Genomic DNA, 20,591 nt, shown 5'->3' on the forward strand with positions numbered 1-20,591 from the left:
CAGGCTTTCAGAGTGGTTGTACACACATGTTTTGACTGTTCCTCTTCTTGCTTGAAGCCTGACCCCCCCCCCTTTCAGTCTGATGCTTGACAGAGGGAGAAACAGGGAGAATGAAGGGAGGAGGTGGCTTCTAAATGTGTGTGTTTGTGTTTGTGTTTGTGTTTGTGTGTGTAGGCAGCAGAGAGGCTACATTGCCACCCAGGGTCCACTGGCTGAGACTACGGAGGATTTCTGGAGGATGCTGTGGGAACACAACTCCACCATCGTGGTCATGCTCACTAAACTGAGAGAAATGGGACGGGTAGGGGTAAATTACATGCACACACACAGTGCTACATAACACCAGTGGTGGAATATATATTTGCTCAAGTACTGTACTTAAGTGCAATTTTGAGCTTCTTGTACTTAACTTGAGTATTACCATTTAATGCTACTGCATGATTCTCCACCACTGCACCACCAGAAGCCATTATTGTAGATATTACTGCAGGACATTTATTTGGCTTGTTCGTTACTTTGCAGATTTAGATAATTAATGCAAAATAAAATCAACTAATAAATTATGATGTATCATTATAGATTAGGCCACTCAACCGTATTTAAAGTAATTAAAATTACTTCTTACTTCACCAGCTGCAACATTAAAGTGATTCATCAAGAATCATAATCCAATTATATAATATAATTATTCTGAAATGGGCCACTTTGCACAATTACTTTTTTTTTTATTCTTTACTTTTGATACTTTTGATGACAGTACTTTTATTAGACTTTCACTGAAAACAGAGTATTTCTACATTGTAGCGTTGCTACTTTTTCTTAAAGGGGCAGTTCACCCCAAAATAAAAAACAGACTGTTCTCATGAGCGGTTTGTTTTATTTCACAGTGAAAATGATTATGCTGAAATTTTGTAGTTCTGGCCTGCAAGGTCAAGTAAATAACAGGGTCATGTTTGATCGATAGAGACATTACTGTTGAGTTTTTCAAATGAATTCCTTTTAGCTTTGAGAACCACAAGCAAAGTGCTATATTATTACTTCCATTGTATAATTGCTTACAACAAGTTCTTGCCAATCTCACACCAGAACAACCTAGATTGATAAATGGCACGAAAGGTAAGAAAAATATGAGGTTTTGATTTTGCAGTGTACTGTCCCTTTAAGTAAAACATCTAAATAGTTATTCCACCACTGCAATCAACAGTAAATATCAAACACTGTACACGATGCCAACAACCCTTTTTGTTTACGCTCTGCTCTCTCAGGAGAAGTGTCACCAGTACTGGCCCGCCGAGCGCTCAGCCAGGTACCAGTACTTCGTGGTGGACCCCATGGCTGAGTACAACATGCCTCAGTACATCCTCCGGGAGTTCAAAGTGACGGACGCCAGGGTGAGTTCTTGGCGTCTGTGTGTTTCAAGGCTTGTTCTTCTGTTGTATTTAACAGCAGTGTAACATTACACTCCTTGACTTTTCTGCTCTATTCCCAATCCTTCAGTGCTGTTCGAAGGCAGCGGTGCAGAGCATGTCCTATCGACCTGTAGTGTGTGTGTTGCTGCTGTGTGTTTCGTATGTGAATGTGTGTAACAACAGGTTGGCTCTATCAGCAAGCAGCCCTGGATTACTCAATCAACCATGCTTTCAGATCACCTTGACAGCTATGTGTGTGTGTGTGTGTGTGTGTGTGTTTGTGTGTGTGTGTGTTAGTGTGTGTGTGTGTGTGTGTGTGTGTGTGTTACTGTGTGTGTGTGTGTGTGTGTGTGTGTGTGTGTGTGTGTGTGTTACTGTGTGTGTGTTACTGTGTGTTGTTGTGTGTGAATGCTCTCGTGCACATATCAGCCAGTCATAGATAACTGCAGTTAAGCCTGTCCTGCACTGACGCCACATCGACAGATGCTCTATTGATCTCCATTAAAGGGGAGTCAGAAAGGCTGAGCAGAAGAGAAAAGATGTAATTGCCTACTGAGTGGCTGACAATAGCAGACACACTGACGTTACAGCTTGAAGTTAACCACAGCCACTGATCCAGGGTCAGATAACAGTAATCATTAGAAGGAAAAAAGGATATTGCCTGGCAGAGTCTTCGTCCTCAGTCGATACAGCAAGAAGCTCTTTAAATAGTCTTTTTGATATATTCACCAAACATAAATAAGAACTACATCTCTCAAGAATATACATCTTGATACGTGTTGAGAAGATGAAAGACTTCAGATTCGCTCTCAGATCCACGCAGCCTGCAGGTTTTTAAGCAAAATCGTTCTTCACTCCTCATTTCCTCACTTCTTCAGGATGGCCAATCACGGACAGTCCGTCAGTTCCAGTTTACTGATTGGCCAGAGCAAGGTGTGCCCAAATCTGGGGAGGGCTTCATTGATTTCATTGGCCAAGTGCACAAAACCAAGGAGCAGTTTGGCCAAGATGGACCAATCAGCGTTCACTGCAGGTAAAAATACAAAATACAAAATACAAAATACAATAAAAAAAATAAGAAAATATTAACAATAATTTTTTTTTAATAGACAAATAATTCATTGTTTTTATTTTTTTTTTAATGTTTTTATTGAGATGACCCAAAAACCAAAAATTTTTTGATGATTCATTATATAAAAATGTAATTAAAAATTATGAGAAAATAAATATTTAAATGAAATGCAGGATCTATCATTGATATGTTATCTATATTTGCATTTTTTTCTTTTTTTCATTTTTTACATAAATGCAACAAATACAATCAAATTAATAGGAAAATAATAAAAATGTTATCAAAATTTTTAATTAACCAAATATTGAAGTGAAAGGCAGAATCTATACTCAATTATGTTATCTGTATTTGCATTTTCATTGTGTACATTTAAAAGCATAACAACTGCAGCAGGTTGGTCAGAATGTAGCATGTTTGCTGTATATCTGTATATTGAAATGTTTCCTTTATGGCTGCAGTGCTGGCGTGGGGCGGACAGGTGTCTTCATCACTCTGAGTATTGTCCTGGAGAGGATGCGTTACGAAGGGGCGGTGGACATCTTCCAGACTGTCAAAATGCTGCGCACACAGAGACCAGCCATGGTGCAGACTGAGGTAAACACTGAGCAGCATGTGGGACTAACTGGTTCATTAAGCAGGGCAGAGACACGTGCAGGGGAAGCATTGATACAGCACACTAATGGTTCTGCCTAAAGCAATGTTTTTATCAATCCAGTAATAATTCAGAAATAATAATACTGTTTATCTTTGGCTGATCGTGGATACAGAAATTATTTGTTGAGGAAGGCTACACTATAAAAGCGTACCTGTCTTCCAATAAATAATGTTGATGCTACTGAAGTAAACATACCTTTATCATCAACATGCATAATTATCTAGTGAATATAAAATATATGCACCTATTGTCATCAATAAATCACAACATTCATGACATACACAGGGAGGCAAGAAAAACAAAATGTTCACAGTACCAACTTCATATACCTGGCTATCTGTAACGGGGGCACTTGTGTATTAATATTTTAAAATATGTGCTAAATATCGTTATTATAATTAAGTTATTATATTAATGAATAATTAAATAATTAATTAATTACAAATGTTGAGTTTGAGAAATGTTTTAAACTCAACACATTTTTCTTTTTTGGATTCAACTTTATTGTCATTGAACACAGTAACAAGTACTAGGACAACAAAATGCAGTTCAGCATCTAACCAGAAGTGCAGAGTAGTAAAGTGCAAGGGTATGTACATATGAACAGAGTATATAAATATAAATATAGTGCAGGTATGAATTGAATATGCTATAGGATATATACAGTGAATGAATATGTTATAGAAATATATACAGTAAAGAATGTACAGTATAGCTGCAGTGCAGGTAGATGAATGGGTGATAATAAATAGTTATAAATAGTCATAAACATGGGCAGTTACAGTAACAGTAGGTGGGTCACCTGTAGAGTTCAGCAGGGTGACAGCTGAGGGGAAAAAGCTGTTCCTGAACCTGCTGGTTCTGGAGCGCAGGGACCTGTAGTGCCTCCAGGAGGGGAGGAGGGTAAACAGTTTGTGGCCTGGATGGGAGCTGTCCCTTAGGAACTAATCCATCACTTTATTTGACAAATTAAAAATCACCAGACTGAGAGCTAAAGATAGATATGACACTCAAACCTCCGGTAAAGTCAGGAAGCCTCTGTTTCAGTACAGCTGTCATGGTTCTAGTTAAAACATTTGACTGGATAGGTGTTGTCAGCCTGTGTCTGTTCCTGTTAACAGCAAAGGTCTTTCACTCTGTTTGTCACCCAGGACGAGTACCAGTTCTGCTACCAGGCTGCTCTGGAGTATCTGGGTAGCTTTGACCACTATGCAACGTAAATGAAGAGACAACCATCCATCCATCTTTCCGCTTCGAGGTCCACAAACAAAACCAACAAGTGAAACAACACGAGAAAGACGACCTGAAATAACGTGAACATTGAACCTTTTTGCCGGGGAGCAAGACACAAAGATAAATTCTACACCAACAAGGACAAAAAGCAACAAACAAAAACAGCAAATCTGTGTCTAACAGCACCCACACTCATCAGGGGTCTCCCTGAGGAGCTGGTGGGTGTGGAGACTATCCATGTGTAATCCATATACTTACCTCAGTGTTCCAGTGTGAAGGACGTATAATACATGTGTGTTGTGGTCAGCTATCTCCAATATGAACCAGTGAAATACAAACGGCTTCTGAACAGGAATTATGATACTATATGTGTATAAAAATACAAAAAAATACAAAAAAACACAAAGAGCCTGGATATTTGCTGCACCCTAAATGGGCTTTTTATCCTCAACTTTGTATCTATTGGTTTGGTGTACTAAGGGGTTACAAAGTGCAAAGGTGAACATTTCTATGTGTCCGTGAGTCTATTTCAAAGGTGTCTACTGCTGCCGCCGGTAGCTTAAAGTTTAAAGCAGTTTTAAAGCAGATGATGAGGTAATGCCTCAGCAGAGGGGACTCAACACCCTGAGGACTGTTGGAGAAGCATGTGGATGCTCATTTTCCCAAAGCACAGTGCCAAGAGAAACCATGCAGCGTGAACTGTGGCCTACAAGGAGAGATGGCTCCCTCTTTTATCCAGCATTACATAAAGTCAGGCTCTTAACACGCTGGCCAAGGATCAGTTCACGCTCCCCAATCGTGTCCTCGCTGAGTAACAAACAGCTGGCCTCAGAGCAGGTATTAGAGCCCGTCATATCCTCAACTGGGCTGAGATTCGTAGTCCAGTGCATTCTTCTTTAAACAAAGCTTGCTTGCTATTTGCTGTAGTCCTTGTTCATCCTCCAGCTCATCATCTCCTCTTGAAGTCAGCTCCGTTGTGTCAGTTTAGCCGAAACAGACGCTAATGAAAGAATCTAGCTTCAGTCCCGTTAAAACAACCCCCCATTTCCGCAGACATGATTTGTGTGTTTTTTACTGTACGTCTTTGCCTTATGCTTATTTCTTGTGTTTTAAACATGCTGCTTAATGTCCATGCGTTGTGTGCTAAACTTTTATTGTCATACAGTATCTTAAACTGAGGATGAAAGCTGTTTCCTGATCATCTTCCTCCTCTGAAGCTTACCTACTTGAATTGCACGACTTTGCAGTTAAATCAGTCTGGTGTTTTACTATTTAAGGCAGTGAAAGATAATGAGAGAAATCAAAAAAAAAAAAGTAGAAAAAAAAGCATTCAGCGCAAGTGGTGATTTGCTCACTTTCAACAGTCCTCTCCTCTCCCCTCACCTGACTGTCCCACTCTCTCTGTTCCTAATTCACACTGTACAGAACATCCCAACTTAACCAAATGACGTTTCCCCCTCTGTCTACTGCAGTACAACCGCACAAGTCTGTGATATCAATATATATCTTTTCTTAATTTGACATATAATCATAATTGGTCCCACGTGGTGATTTGAAGAGCACAGCGATGTTCCAGTGTATCAGACATGATTTTGTACATACAGTCTATCATTGGAGTCCTATACAGTACAGTTACATACGTCTGAGCACAAGATATAACGTGGGATTGGATGTGATGTAGTTCTTATTGTCGCAAAAAAAAGCCTTATTGTTATCGTTCACTTTGTCATATTTATTTCATATGATTTTTAAAGATATTTATTATTCTATTTTGTTACTTTTTAAGTTTGTTTTTAATTTATTTATTTGGGATATCTAGCAACTATAACCAATAAGATGTTGTTTACTTGTTTCTTTGGCGAGCCAATGTTAGCGTATGATATTGTCACTGTTTGTTTTTTTACTTTTAATGGTCAGTTTTGGTGCTTTTTTATTTGCTTTATTATTATAAAGTATGCCCTCTGTGTAGGGTGCTATTTGATACTGATTACTGATGTCCGACTAGATAGCTAGAGATGTGCATTAGAGGCAGACCTAGTTTAAGTTTACAGTGATGCCCTCCCTGCTGGACCTCGAGTGTACGGCCCATCCCATCATGATAGGTCTAAGGGCATCAGAGAATTAGATATATAGAGCAGACTTGTTGGTGAAAACCTCAGACAAGCTGTTGGTATTTAGTTTGCTGGAAAAGCACATGGTAGCAAGTGTATTTTTGACAGAGAATGGGTTAAGAGAGGCCCAGCTACACACATACACACACCCTCAAAAGTTATTGTTTATATCTGAAATTATTCTGATATGAAATCTATGTGTGGTCCAGAAGTCTTGACAGTGTGTGACATATATGAAATATGTTATTCCTTCGATTTCTAATGATTATTGTGTCAAGAGAAATATAAAAGGCACACACATGAAACATAATATGAAATGTGTTGAGGGCCAGCTCTGATGACGCCATCCCCCTCACTTATGTACCTGTTCTTTCCTTTCAAACCATGGATGTAGATATTGTATCTTGACTTTGTATTAAAAGCAGGATGATTGGATATACAGCACAATGAGCTGCCTGATTCCTGTCGCCTTTTTTTTCATCAAAGAAGGAGAAATAGAGACCACACAACTGCACTTCTTCAGACAAAAAAATGTTCTTATAAAGACACACCTTCATTTACCTGCTTGGTCACAGCAGCTGACTGGAAACCTGATCCTATCAGGCTGAGTCAGATACAAAAATAGACCACAATGAATGAACTATATTGGACGGATAAACAAATATATAGATACATATTGCAATAGATACATCCTATATAAATAAAACTTCATTGCAGACGAGGATTCAACTCAGCACATAAATTAAAGTGCAAGAATTTTCTGTTGTTATTCACTCCCTGTCCACTAGATGGGACTAAAGTAACCCTAAACTGAAATGGCACTTGTCACTGCAACCAGCTCTTAAACACACACAAAATAACACCTGGACAATGTTTGGAAATTTAGTTCAAATTTAGCTCTGAAAAATCACAACATTTTACACATTGCACAACGCATCTTTGCCACTATGCATTTATAGCACCTAATGACTCTAAAACAACCTACTGAATTTCCCAAAATGAACTCCTCCTTTAAGACCCACTCATTAGAGAGCTTTTAGTGAAGGAGCTCTGACCCACATGACATTTTTCAGTCTGTCTGAACACCTAAAAACAGCACAAGAATGGAAATGTTTCTGTATTTCAAACATCTAATATATTACATTTCTCAACACCCTTTCTTTGAATCAGTGACATTCTTTAACAACTAGAGTTATACTTTTGATAACGAGATTAAGAGGAATGTTGCTCCCTGCATCACTGATGCCGTGTTTGCAGGACACACACACCCATGCATGAGCAGATGTAATCAGCTATAATTTCACATACAGCAGCAGCATCTCCATTGTTTCTGATGATCTGTCTGTTGATATGAAGAGCTGCTGAGTGTGAATGCCCAACCCTTTTACCTGCTACTTCCTTCACATACCTCAGAAAGCTAATCACTCATTTGCATTCAATGTTTCCATGTAATAGAAGGAGAAAGAAAAGCAAGGGGACGTGGGGAATGCATTGTTCTGTCCATCACGGGACACAGACTTGAACTGCAGTATTTCCTTCTTAATGTGTTGAGACAGGCCCGGTAACTTAAGGAGGCGTTTGGCTTTATACAAGTGGCTGTTTATTTCTCTGAGCCTCACGTGGTGACGATTCATACCGCACACAAAGGAAGACAAGTCACGAAGCTCAATGTGACCCTGAACTGCTATTGTTCAAGCAAACACCTGCTGCATACAATAAATGCTGTTTACCTGAAGAGGCTGGCATCAATGCGTGACAGCCCGCATGTGTATTATGTCAAGTTAAATTCAACCATACAAGTCAATACAATAATCAACACTTGAGCACTGACAATAACGCTGCAGGGTTATATATGCAGTATAAAACATTCCTACAAAAATCTATCCAAGGTCATATACAATTCATCTGAATGCTTTCACATTTCAGTAGATCCTGAAAAGATAGCACATACCTCCACATACTGAGGTACCTGAGCATTATCATGAAAAGGACAAACATTCAGAATGCTAAACTGCTCACCAATTGGAAACACTGACTGCTCAGTAGTTACCAAATCTTTTTCGTTTCAAAGCAGAATTCACAGGCAAAGGTCAGCACAGCGCTTTGAGCTGCATACAGAGGCAAAGCAGGAGGGTGGAGGGAAGAAGAGGGGGAGGAAACATCTGGAATGACACCATGCAATCATATGATCCTGTGGTTTGACAGTGCTGGCAGCTGGACGAGGAAATTGCCCATCCGGAGGACCTCCATGTACTTCAAAATGAAAATAACCACTGACATGGATGTGGTTTGTACTGTAGAGTAAAGTGCTACTCAACAAATGCACACAGTGATTGCATATGTGCAAGTGAACCAGTGTGAACCGAACGTGTGTTCCCATCATAATATAAAATACAATTTGGTAAAGGGTATTTATTTTTTTATTTTATTTTGTTTAAGTGAATATATATGTAAGGGAATTAAATATTATTATTTTTTTTTTTTTTTATTGTGTCATGCAAATAACAACTGAGAAATCGTAGACAAATATATACAAACAGTGATAGGGTAATCTTCTATTTTTATTTTTTATTTTATTTTTTTGAACTCAAAGACCAAAATGATGACACTTGCTATTACAGATTGGACGGAGGCCCAGAATAAGTAAAAAAAATGTGTGTGTGTGTGTGTGTGTGTGTGTGTGTGTGTGTGTGTGTGTGTGTGTGTTTGTGAATATATATATAGGTATATATATATATATATACCTATATATATATATATATATATATATACTGTATACTGTACTGAAACACCATAAATGTATATATAAACAGTGCTTTTACATCAAAATCCTCAGACCTGGAGGTCAATATGAACATCTGTGTAAATCTTCTTTTTTTTTTTAGCTGTTATGTCATGTCCTTTCATGTGTCTGTGCCATCAGTCATCTTCTGATCTCTATCTAAGCAGGTTAGATGTCAGGAAACATTATGTGACTGTGACGGCTGTTTCTGCATACCTGTGTCACATTGTGTGTGTGTGTGTGTGTGTGTGTGTGTGTGTGTGTGTGTGTGTGTGTGTGTGTGTGTGTGTGTGTGTCAAAAGGTTAGGGTAGGCAGTACCACCCATAGCGACTGTTGCCATGAGGAGCAGAAGCTGTGTGGCCATTCCACCTGCCTTCACTGATTGGTTCAGGAGGAGTGGAAGCCCCGCCTCTCACAGCTGATTGGCTGACTCCATCATAGGAACCAATCCTAAATCTAGTCAGACATCAACTTTTTGTTTGTGACCTGCCCCTCACTGCTGTCAGAAGGTTTTTCCAGGAAACAAAGCCAAAGAATCAGACACAACATTTGTAAACTTGAGAGAGAGAGAGAGAGAGAGAGAGAGAGAGAGAAAGTCTTTCACTGCATGTGTGAAAGTGTGTGAGTGTGTGCATGTGTGTAAGCTGGAAGTATTTATTTTCCATAATGAGTGAGAAATGCAGGAGATACTCTCTGGACAGCTCCATGTGAGTATGAATATTTTATTGTTTTTACTCTGTGTGTTTTTCTCCGAACTTCATCCTGCATGATAGTTTGTTGAAATTAACAAATTATTTCAAATATATTCATTTATATTATCTTTTTACACATGATACATAGTGTACATTTGTCTCACTATGCACCAGGGGCCTGTCACATAAAGTGAATTTACCAAATATACAAGGCTTGCTTCTGTTAGTCTTACTTTTCTTTGTAGATTTGGTTCAACCAAACAAGTTCTGCATAGCTCATGATCATTATATTATGCTGGGAAATTTGGGATTTGTTTATGGAACCAAATCAACTGAAAATGAGTCAGACTAACTGATATAATGCTGGTTTATTTGGTAAACTTGCTTTACAAAACAGGTCCTTGTTGTGCTCAATATCCTTGTTAGGACTACAGTGTTTGTGGCAGCTGGTTTACAAAAGTGAAAGCTCTCTCCAGAGAGAGTTGCTGTTGCTCAGAGACTGCAGACTAACCGCAGGTCTAATAAGCTGACAATTATTAGCCCAAACAAAAGGAGAAAGTCAATACAGCTGCTATTCAGCAAGTTTAACGTTTGCTTTCACATCAAGGAGCTGCTCAAACTGAGAAATCAGAACAGATTAAAAAAAAACCCTGTTTTCGCTTCTTTATGCTTCTCAGACAGCAGTGCTGTTGACACTCTGTTGATGCTGCGTCATGTTTTATAAGAGAAATTCTTCTGCATTAATCTCTGGGGGAAATCAGACTTGACCTGATGTAAACAATGGAAGTGAAGATAATGAAATATTTACCATCAGCACATAGGGGCTGTTATCATCCGCTCTGTGAACTCCAACACACTTACTGATGTTCCCATGCGGGAGAATCCATTTCTCTTTCTGTATTTTGTCTTGTGTGTGCCATATAAAAGCTGGACCATCAGTCTGACATTTCTCCCCTGCTCTCTCGGGACAGCTGCCTGGACAGTGTTGGGCCTCTCGGTGGAAGAAGAGGCAGCAGCAGGTTCAGCACAAAAAAATCCAGGCAGAGTCTGGACGATGCCCGGCTGCAGATCCAGGCGTTAAATCGCAGCCTCAACGGCAATGTGTCCCTCAAGTATGCTCCGCCTTCAACACTGAGATTGAGAAAACTAAAATTTTAAACTTAGACCTAAACAAAGTCCTGACATGTTCTTTGATTTGTCCTGTTTGTGTCCTTAGGGAGCAGCCTATCGCAGAGGAGCAAATCGAGCAGCCAGATGGGCTCATCAACACACATGTAAGACGGCTTCACATCATTTTAAGACAAAGTTCCTCATGATGATGACTTATCACGAGAATAATGGCTTTGTATCTCAAAATAATGACTATCTCAAGAAAGAAACTTTCAAAATATACTAAATCATTATAATTTACAATATAATTATTTTGAGACAGTGAGACATTATTTCAACAGCTCTCATAGAGCATTTTTTGGCATTTTTTTCAGTTTCTGCAGGTTTAAAGTGGGTTTTTAACACCACAAACACCTCTCCCTACAGAGCTTCCTGAAGCACAACAAAACCTTCCACAAACTATTCCAAGAGATTCCTGAGGGGGACAATGTGACACACAGTGAGTTAAGAGTCTGTTACTTATTCCTTGATATTGATTATGGAAATTAGACCACATTGTGACCTTTTTTCACTTTGTCGCTGATGTTTGATTAAGTGCTGCGTGATACTTTGTTTGCCAAGTGGTGCGCAATGAATGAGGAAACACTTTAGCACATGATCCTGCACGCATATCTCTATATGTTGTCTTGGCAACACTGCTGAGGTTTTTTTAATCAGAGAAACATTTTCCTCACATCTGCCCATGATGTGTGTTTCTCTGTTGTAGCCTTCACCTGTGCCTTGCAGAAGGAGGTGTTGTATCATGGGAAACTCTTTGCTTCTGAGAAATATGTGTGTTTCTATTCATCGGTGCTGCTCAAGGACACCAAGGTAACACACACACACACGCACACACACACACACACACACACACACACACACACACACAAGCACACAAACACACACACATTAAGGTGAAGCCAAATTCACTACTGTGAACTGATTTGACACCAAAACGTGATAACGACTGTTGCACTTTGGTTTCTCACACTTCAGGCCAATTAAAAAATGAAGTGTTTAACTTTGTAGTGACAGTTTACTTTGCTGGAGCAGACTTTTAAGCTGACATGTCCCAGGAGATGTTGGGCTTGTTACCTGCATATGAAGGGCTTCACACTGGATAGAGAATAAAGAACAAACTGCTTCTTTACCTTCCATGCTTCAGGTCACATTATGACTCATTTAAAAGACACTTTGTCCTCATATTGCAGGTGGTGATTCCTGCTTCCAGCATCAAGGCGGTGAAGAAGCATAACTCGGCTTTATCCATGCTGTCGATTCAAACAGCTGATGGAGATAAGGTCAGAATACACACTTTACAATATATTTATTTCTTGAAATGATGAAGGCACTTGCAAATAATAATAATATGTAGTATAAAATGTAGTATAAAAGTAGTAGTATAAAATGTAAACCGTACTTTGGTTTTTCATTTGGATTTCTTAATCTTAAGATTTCATTAAACTTTTTTTTTTTTTTTTTTTTTTTACAAAATGAACCGAAACACTGAAAACTACGACAATCTTGGGTAAATAATAATGAGAATCAATATGAGACAAAATAAAATAAAAATAAATCAGGTTTAAGGTTGAATTTAAGGTAAAAAAAATGTTCATGCATTATTCTGTATTTCCATTGTTTTTTCTTTTTGTGTGATTTTGAGCCATATAAATATACACATTGACTTGACTGCATATTTACATTACAGCTATATGATGATAATAACAACGATTATAATTTATTTGTAAAGTACCTCTCATACAAGAAATGCAACACATAGGGCTTACAACAAGGAAATGATGTGGCATGGATGTAGAATGAACATAAAAATGGCGATAGAATTAATATAAAATAAGATGGAAAATAAAACCCACTTGATGATAATCGTTAAAAAAATAGGATGGAATAGAATGCAAAGCCTGCATAGCATAAGATGGAAAGCAAAACTCACTGAATAATAATAATAATAAAAATGAAAATGTGGTGGAAATTTTATGTGAAGTAAATAGAGCAGTTGAAATATTGGAGAGGAGTTTGCTTATTAAATTTGAATGCTGGTATAATCAGGCTCCAGAGGAGCTCAGCGATGGTGAAAACCTCCTGGGTTTTCTGTCTCAGTCTCACATCAGACGTCTGTGGGGGATTGTAATTGTAAAAGCTTCTATAAACAAACATCTTTCTCTGTTGTTGAACTCCCTAACTACAGGAGTCAAAACAGATCGTTAGTTTATGTTCTGTGTTGTTTTGTGTGTATTTTGCTTTATTTTATGTATTGGAAAAATGGCTGATTTAGTGCAAACTAAATCAGCCTTTACAAACTTGCAAAGACTATAAATGCTTGTTTGTGGCATTGGCAAATGCTATGTTCCTGTCATGCCAGTATGGTCTCTGTTAATATTATAATCTAATATATAATAAGTTTGATTAGATTATATGATATTCATTTTTCATTAATGTTCCTGAAATTTAAAACTGATGTATTCTTCAGTAAGACAAACATTTTGTGGACCGAAAGATGTTTTGCTTATCTTCTTATCTAAATGTGCTCTCAACCACTGGTAACATTTTCTTACCTAAGAGAATAGGAAAAATAGGAAAACACTGGTGAATCCCAGAGAATCAGTGGGAACTCATCAGCATACGAACTAAATGGGGAGCAAATTTGTTCATACATCACTTTCCCCTTGCTCCCTCCTCTTTTTGTCTCTTTTAGTACACGTTCGTCTCTTTGAGAAACCGTGAGATGTGTTACAAACTCCTCCAGACTGTCTGTTCACATGCATGGGTAGGTGCTCCACTAATCTGCATGCACATAACAACATAAATTCTTTAAAAAATAATGTTTCACTCATGTTTCTGTTTCTGTGTGAATCAGGGGGGGAGTGTGAACAGCACCCCTCATCTCTCTTCTGCAGAGAATGAAGTCGATCCTGACATGGTGAGTTTGCTGCTCATCTGGCTCAACCAAACCCGGAATTTATTGGATTTAAGGTTATAGTTGAACTTTAATCTGCCCTTGTCTGCAGGGCTCCAGTTACTCCAGCTTGGAGGACAGTGTAGATCATGATCTGAGCAGACGGAGCAGCAGTTATCTTGACAACAGCTTCCTTGTGTCCAGTGAAGGTGAGAGACAGATGGGAGAGAATGTGTAATGGAGCAACTATTACTGCTTAATGTTGTGTTACTCTGCTCTTTCACCAACAGAATAATGTTTATCTTTTCTCAATAATGCCTTATCACTTCTATTTAAGATAATAATATTGAAAATGTTTGTAACAGTAATGCAGCAGTGTATATTTGTGCCTTTTCAGCTCCTACAAGACGCAATTCCACTCGTCAAAACAGCTTAGCAGACGAAGACGTCCCGGGTTTCTGTAAGCATGCACAAACTGTAATATCTACTTCAAGATACCTATAATGCAAAGTGTCATTAAAAGAATAATAAGCTGAGTTTTCTCTCAACCAGCTGTATCGTGGATTTGGAGGATCACTGAGAGGGTCTCACCGCACCTCATCCTCAGAGAATTAATGAATCTCAGCATGATGTTCTACCTCTACATTATGCTGTAAGTAATATTAATTCTCACAGATAAGTACATTTACACATTTTTTTCCTTTATTTCCTCTCAGGACTAAAAAGGCTAGGTATGAAATAAACTTTGCAATTTTGACTTATCATATTATAAAAGTTGCATGGGGCACTTTTTTATAGCTTAATGAGTAATGTTACTTTTTACACCACTGTCTGTCTCTCTGCTGCTTGACACAGAGGAATACATTTCATCAATATTGTTGTGTAAAAATCCTCTTAATGGAAAAATGTTGAAATGAAAAGATAACCAACTATGAATGAAGGACTTTTATTCTTTGAGCTGGGACTTTCAAACATGTATGAACCTTGTTATGACCACTAAAAAGCATAAAACAACTCCAAGGAGACAAAAAGACTACAAAAAGCACAAAACAACTACAAAGAGATACAAGAAGACTACAAAGAGACATAAAAGGCTACAAAGAGCCCAAAACAACTATAAAGGGACATAAAAAGACTACAAAGAGCCAAAACAACTATAAAGGGACATAAAAAGACTACAAAGAGCCCAAAACAACTACTATGAGACACAAAAAGACTACAAAGTGGCACGAAAAGACTACAAAGATCCCAAAACAACTACAAAGACATTGGAACAACTGTGGAAAGGGGCTAAATGAGCACAAAAAGAAATATAATGACTATGAAAACAGGCAAAACTCACAATGACTATGGGAAAAGCAACTACAAAAAGACACAAAAAGAATACACAAATCTCAAAACAACTACAAATAGACACAAAGCTACTTCAGGTTGATACAAAAAAGACTCACAATGACCATGCAAAGGGACAGAACAACCCTAAACAAAGTCTGTGTGTCTTGCTCCTCTGTAGGTTTGCTCCTCTCTGTGCCCAGGGGCCCATTGTCTCATAATCTACCCAGGCTTTCAAAGACTGCTAATAAGCCCTAAAAACAATTTTCTCGTGAAATTCTTTACCATGCATGTTTTGTGTGGCTATGTGTGTGAACAAAGGCACATTTTGGTATGTTGACTTTCTGGATTGGCTGGACACTTTCAGGCCAAGAAAGATCTAATGATCTAATCCTTGAGATGTACTTTACTTTGAAATGTTCACTCCGGCTGTACACAGATACTATGTACTGATATCTTATTGTTAGGACTTTACAGTATGTACCCGTCTTAGACCGTCTGCTCAGTTTGTGAGTCATTCTGCACAGAGTCAAAGTGCACTGCAGTGGGTGAGGCATTCACATCATTAATGTGTGTTTGTAGGATGATGTTGCTCCTGTTGGCGTCTGGTTACATTGGACTGAGGATCATAGCGCTGGAGGAACAGCTGACTGAATTGACTTTACACCAAACAGAGTGAGTAGACACACAGACGTAAAGAAAAAGGAAGCCATGAGATGGCTTAAACCGGTTTTGGGGACTTTTAAAACCATTATCATTAGATAAGACATGAAGGACATGGGTTGTTCTGCAGGTTCATGACAGGAACGTGAACAAAAGAAAAGTGATTAAATCAGAGTCACACCCACTGGGAAGTATGCACTTAAAACTTTTCAAGATTAAGATTTTTTTAACAACAGTATGTTACTTACTCCATATAAATATTTTAAAGATTAAGTTTATCTTTAAAATATTAATAATGAATGTAGTGTGTGTTCCTTTTTCAGTAGTCAGGGTTTTTACTTTTTACTAAGTGTACTTTACTTGAGTATTTCCATTTCCTGCTGCAGTACTTCCTTCCACTACATTTCAGAGTGAAATACTATTTCTATTCATATATACAATACTATTTTTTAGAGCTGTAGTTACTTCACAGATCCAGATTTCACAAACATATAATGTGATTAACACATGAAATATAATGCATTTCCTGGAGATTAAAGTACTCTGCAGTACGTATTTAATATTCAGTTCCAAGCTACAGCAACACTAAAAATCTGCTTAAATATTAATGCATCCTTACTTAAAGCCATTCTGCATAATGAGTGATTTTCCTATAGCCCGTGCCTCACTTTAAATGCGTTGTTTTGATGTTCTTAGAGGACAAATTTTTTTTTTAATAACTCTGTCTGGAATAGACAATGATTATCAACAACATTGATTCCAATGTGTGATTTATTATTTGTGTAGTGTCAGCTAAAAAAACAAACAAAGAAACTCTGAATCTGCTATAAAATACTACAAATTGATATTGTTTTTCATCAGTCCTGATCAAAAATACCATATAAAATGTATAAATGCCAGTTTGGTAACATTATGGCACTGTGGTTTCTAATGAACCCCCCCCCCCCCCCCCCCCCCCCCCACACACACACAAAAATGTAATCATTTTCTGTGTACTAAATGCTGAGGAATTTATTGTTCACTGTCTGGGATATGTCAGTGATTAGCAACAATAACATTGAATTGATACATTGCATTAAACATTACAGTGCTCTGTAATACAGCAGCAGTAACTCGAGTGGAAACCAGGAAAATAGCATGTATCTGCCCCATAGAGAAATAAGGAAAACATGAGAAAATTGATTAATCTGTTGGAAAATAGTCCAATTACAATTTTGAAGCCAGGGCTCTAGATTTAAAGCTTGATGTAATGCATGCTTTTATTCTGTAATGGCCATGGGAATCAAAAATAGTGGTTGCAGTTGGTTTCAATTGAGATATTTTTTTGGTCCATAAGGGTCTGAGTTAAAGTTTGTTATAGGCTTATAATAGGAGCTGAGGTTAACATAGATAGATACTTTATTCATCCCCTTGGGGAAATTCAGGAATCCTGTAGCATCTCACAAAGTACAGTATGGACAAACGATACAATTGAAAAAACAAAATTAAAATGTATGTCATATGCATAATTAAAGGAATGTAAAAAGCCAAAGATGTCCCAAGTGATGCACAAAGTATACATTGTATTGGCTGTTTTTTAAATATTTTTACATCATGGTGCTAGTTTTTCTTAATTAAAGAATGCATTCTTCCTTCACCACTGTCCACTTTTCATGCTGCTTCCTCTTCTTTTGCAGGTGCCAACAAACGTAGCCAGTGGCAGGGGACTGTGACAACAAATCCTTGTAGGAACTCATGCAGCGCACCACTCTATTAAGATCCGGCTGTACATTGATCCCTGTCTAGACAGGCTCCCAAAAGCATCTTAGCAGTAAGACTCAGTCCATTTGACACTCAGTACATCTTTCAGTTTAATTTACAATACCTTACACAAACAAGTTCGCTCACAGTGGAGATTGGTCTCCTGTGTTAGAGCCGTGTCTACGCAGGATGCAGGTCAGCATAAGATGCTTTTGGGACGTCTGAACCAGACCGCACTTGGTGAACTACACGAATGACTGACTGCGTAGGCAGAGAAGCACCAGGACAACATTTCTGTTCCGAGCACACTCTTTCTCTGCTGACAGATCAAATATTGAAGTGAGTGTCTCCTGCACTGAGCCATATGGAGGCAGCCTGCTGAAGCCATGTTTATTTCCTGGCCGGAGAACAGCTGAGCTCAGCTTGCTGAGGTTGCTTTCTTGGCCATTGTACATGCACAATGTAATAAGCACTTAATTTGTACTTGATATGAAATAATTTGTACGTTATGAAATAAGGGTTTACATTGTGTAAGTAAACTGCTGGGGTCTACTGGCATGTTTTCAGGGTAATACTGTTAATGACAATAGTCAGCCAGCAGAGGGCAGTCACTCCCATTAAACTTCACTGTTACATGAAGCACCAAGGCAGGATTTCACTTGCACTTTTTAGTGAAAATGTAGGCAATGAAATTTCTTCAAAATACATATGTTACTAAAGGTGTTTGTCTTTTAATTAAAATCAACAACGGTGGTATTAAGTAAACAAATGTGAAGTTTGCAAGTTATGTTTAGGACTGACAATTACAAATTCAACCCAGTGAAGTTGGAAAATAATATACATTATACTAAATTACTACACTTCAATACTGAATAGAATTATACCAATAGTGGTTTAAAAATGTTTAATATTTGAAAGTTTACTGAAGAGCTGATGCTGAAGTTTAATGTTAGCTTAAACGGGTACATTTAAATAGTAGAAATAGTTGGAATAATGGGATTGGGTTTCACTCACTTTGTGTTTGTATGAATGTGATTAAAAAGTTCACCAATAATTTTTAAAGATCTGTGTGAAAAGTGTGTGTCATACCATGTCGATTTGTCAAAAATGGTCAAATTTTAAATGCCTAAAAAAATTGTCCAATTATAGTCTGTTGGTAGGCCTACATTTTAGAGCATAATGTGGTCAGAAATGACAGAAAAACATTGTGTTATGGGATGTCAAAAATGGGCACAGTGGCACTTATTAAACTAGAAAATTTCCTCTGGGGAAATTTTGAAAGGGCCACGGGGGCTACTGCCGGTGGGTGTACACTATGATGAGATTCTTCAGAGATTTCCAACTATGCCCTTTAACCTCAAAATGTGTGTGTGTGTGTGTGTGAGAGAGAGAAACATGTATGTGGAGGAGTGTGCGCGCATACGCGCGCATTTGTGTGTGTGTGTAGCGAAAATCGCATAAAGTTACACGTGTGTGTGTGTAATTAAAATCACAAAGTTACGTGTGTGTGTAATTAAAATCACATAAAGTTACATGTGTGTGTAATTAAAATCACAAAGTTACACGTGTGTGTGTGTAGCGAAAATCGCATAAAGTTACCTGTGTGTAATTAAAATCACAAAGTTACCTGTGTGTGCGTGTGTGCGTGTTTGAAGCAGGTGTATGCATGTGTGAGGAGTGTGCGCACTTACGCGCATGTGTGTGTGTGAGAGTACCTGTAACTGTAATCACATCAAAGATCAAAGCAATCAGATCAAAGCAATCAACAGAATTAACTGATACCACCTGTTAAAGTTCCGAAGGAGTGACAGCAGCCAGAGGTGGACTGGAATTTCTGGCCTCGAACAGAAAGCATTTTTGGCAAAACCATAATACCTATCATTGATTCGACTTCACTTTGAGCATCCTGAGTTCTTCCTGAACGTCTACATATGTTTTTTTTCCAGAAAAATGAAAAAATAGCTTTGTTAGAGCGATCTAAAAAAACTGTTCCATCTCCCTTTTTCAAATATCTCCCTGCGTTTTTAATATGGGACCCAATGAGGCAGTTGGTGGTTTTGGTGGCGCATCTTTGCGTCGTACGGCCAAACTATAACTCTGACAGCTTTACCAGAGGATTGTGAGTGAGAAGACAAATTTTCCTACATTTCTATGTATAAATTATTTCTGTAGAGTGGAATTTTGCGGCCTGGAGCGCAGTTTTAAAATTTATTTTTTGACAGTTTTACCTCTCCCTCTACACTCTGAGCGATGACATCACACACTCTGACACGAACATTCCGTGCAATACACACCCATTATAATCTCAGAATTTCTCCAAAAATGATCATGGTCATTGAACAGGGATTGATAAAAAACTATATGACCTATCGAAACGTGGATTAATACACCGATACACAAGACTTGTGTCTACTGTTTAAAGTTTAAATGGAGTCTCTAGGTGAAATTATGCCGGAGAAGTAGACGTTTAAAAATCTCCAATTATTGTTCTTTTTCGCTCATTTTTTGTCGGCCGTCCCATTCATTTCAATGCAAAATCTTGGGCAGTTTTTTTGCAGAATTCATATTCTGTAGAGAAAAGTAATAGCACACCGATCCCGATCAAACCGCATGTTTTGATATATAATTTGTCCTGCAACTCTTTAAGTTGTAGGACTAGTAGCGGGACGAAATTGCGTCCGCAAGAGGAGCTTGCGCCCCGAGCACTGGTCCCTACAGCTATTGCTGTATGGGACCAGTGCTAGGTGCGTTTGCCCCGAGGCCCTAATTAAACTGCCGCCAGAGCGTCACCTAGGGGCCGATCAATAAAATCTTCAAGGGTTATCCTCAGGAGGGTAA

The 20,591-nt window shown here is 38.2% G+C and overlaps 2 protein-coding genes across 2 annotated transcripts in view; both read left to right on the top strand.

The window, feature by feature from the left end:
• Positions 1 to 6,927, top strand: part of LOC131979850 (receptor-type tyrosine-protein phosphatase S-like) — an 87,713-nt gene extending 80,786 nt beyond the window's left edge. Inside the window, exons 31-35 of the mRNA XM_059343903.1 lie at positions 175 to 301; positions 1,266 to 1,391; positions 2,288 to 2,442; positions 2,940 to 3,075; positions 4,288 to 6,927. Coding sequence (XP_059199886.1) covers positions 175 to 301; positions 1,266 to 1,391; positions 2,288 to 2,442; positions 2,940 to 3,075; positions 4,288 to 4,356 — 613 coding nt within the window. The 3' untranslated portion in view covers positions 4,357 to 6,927. The remainder of the gene's footprint in view (positions 1 to 174; positions 302 to 1,265; positions 1,392 to 2,287; positions 2,443 to 2,939; positions 3,076 to 4,287) is intronic.
• Positions 6,928 to 9,843: 2,916 nt separating this feature from the next.
• Positions 9,844 to 18,761, top strand: LOC131979847 (GRAM domain-containing protein 2B-like). The gene is made up of 13 exons (XM_059343900.1): positions 9,844 to 9,970; positions 10,927 to 11,067; positions 11,172 to 11,229; positions 11,492 to 11,564; positions 11,832 to 11,935; positions 12,316 to 12,405; positions 13,818 to 13,889; positions 13,980 to 14,042; positions 14,131 to 14,227; positions 14,416 to 14,478; positions 14,571 to 14,670; positions 15,933 to 16,025; positions 17,690 to 18,761. Exons 1-13 carry the CDS (start codon positions 9,897 to 9,899, stop codon positions 17,703 to 17,705), a joined length of 1,044 nt encoding a protein of 347 aa, XP_059199883.1. The 5' UTR covers positions 9,844 to 9,896; the 3' UTR covers positions 17,706 to 18,761.
• The last annotated feature ends 1,830 nt before the right edge of the window (positions 18,762 to 20,591 follow it).

This window comes from Centropristis striata, chromosome 11 (assembly GCF_030273125.1).
Source record: "Centropristis striata isolate RG_2023a ecotype Rhode Island chromosome 11, C.striata_1.0, whole genome shotgun sequence".
Taxonomy (NCBI): domain Eukaryota; kingdom Metazoa; phylum Chordata; class Actinopteri; order Perciformes; family Serranidae; genus Centropristis; species Centropristis striata.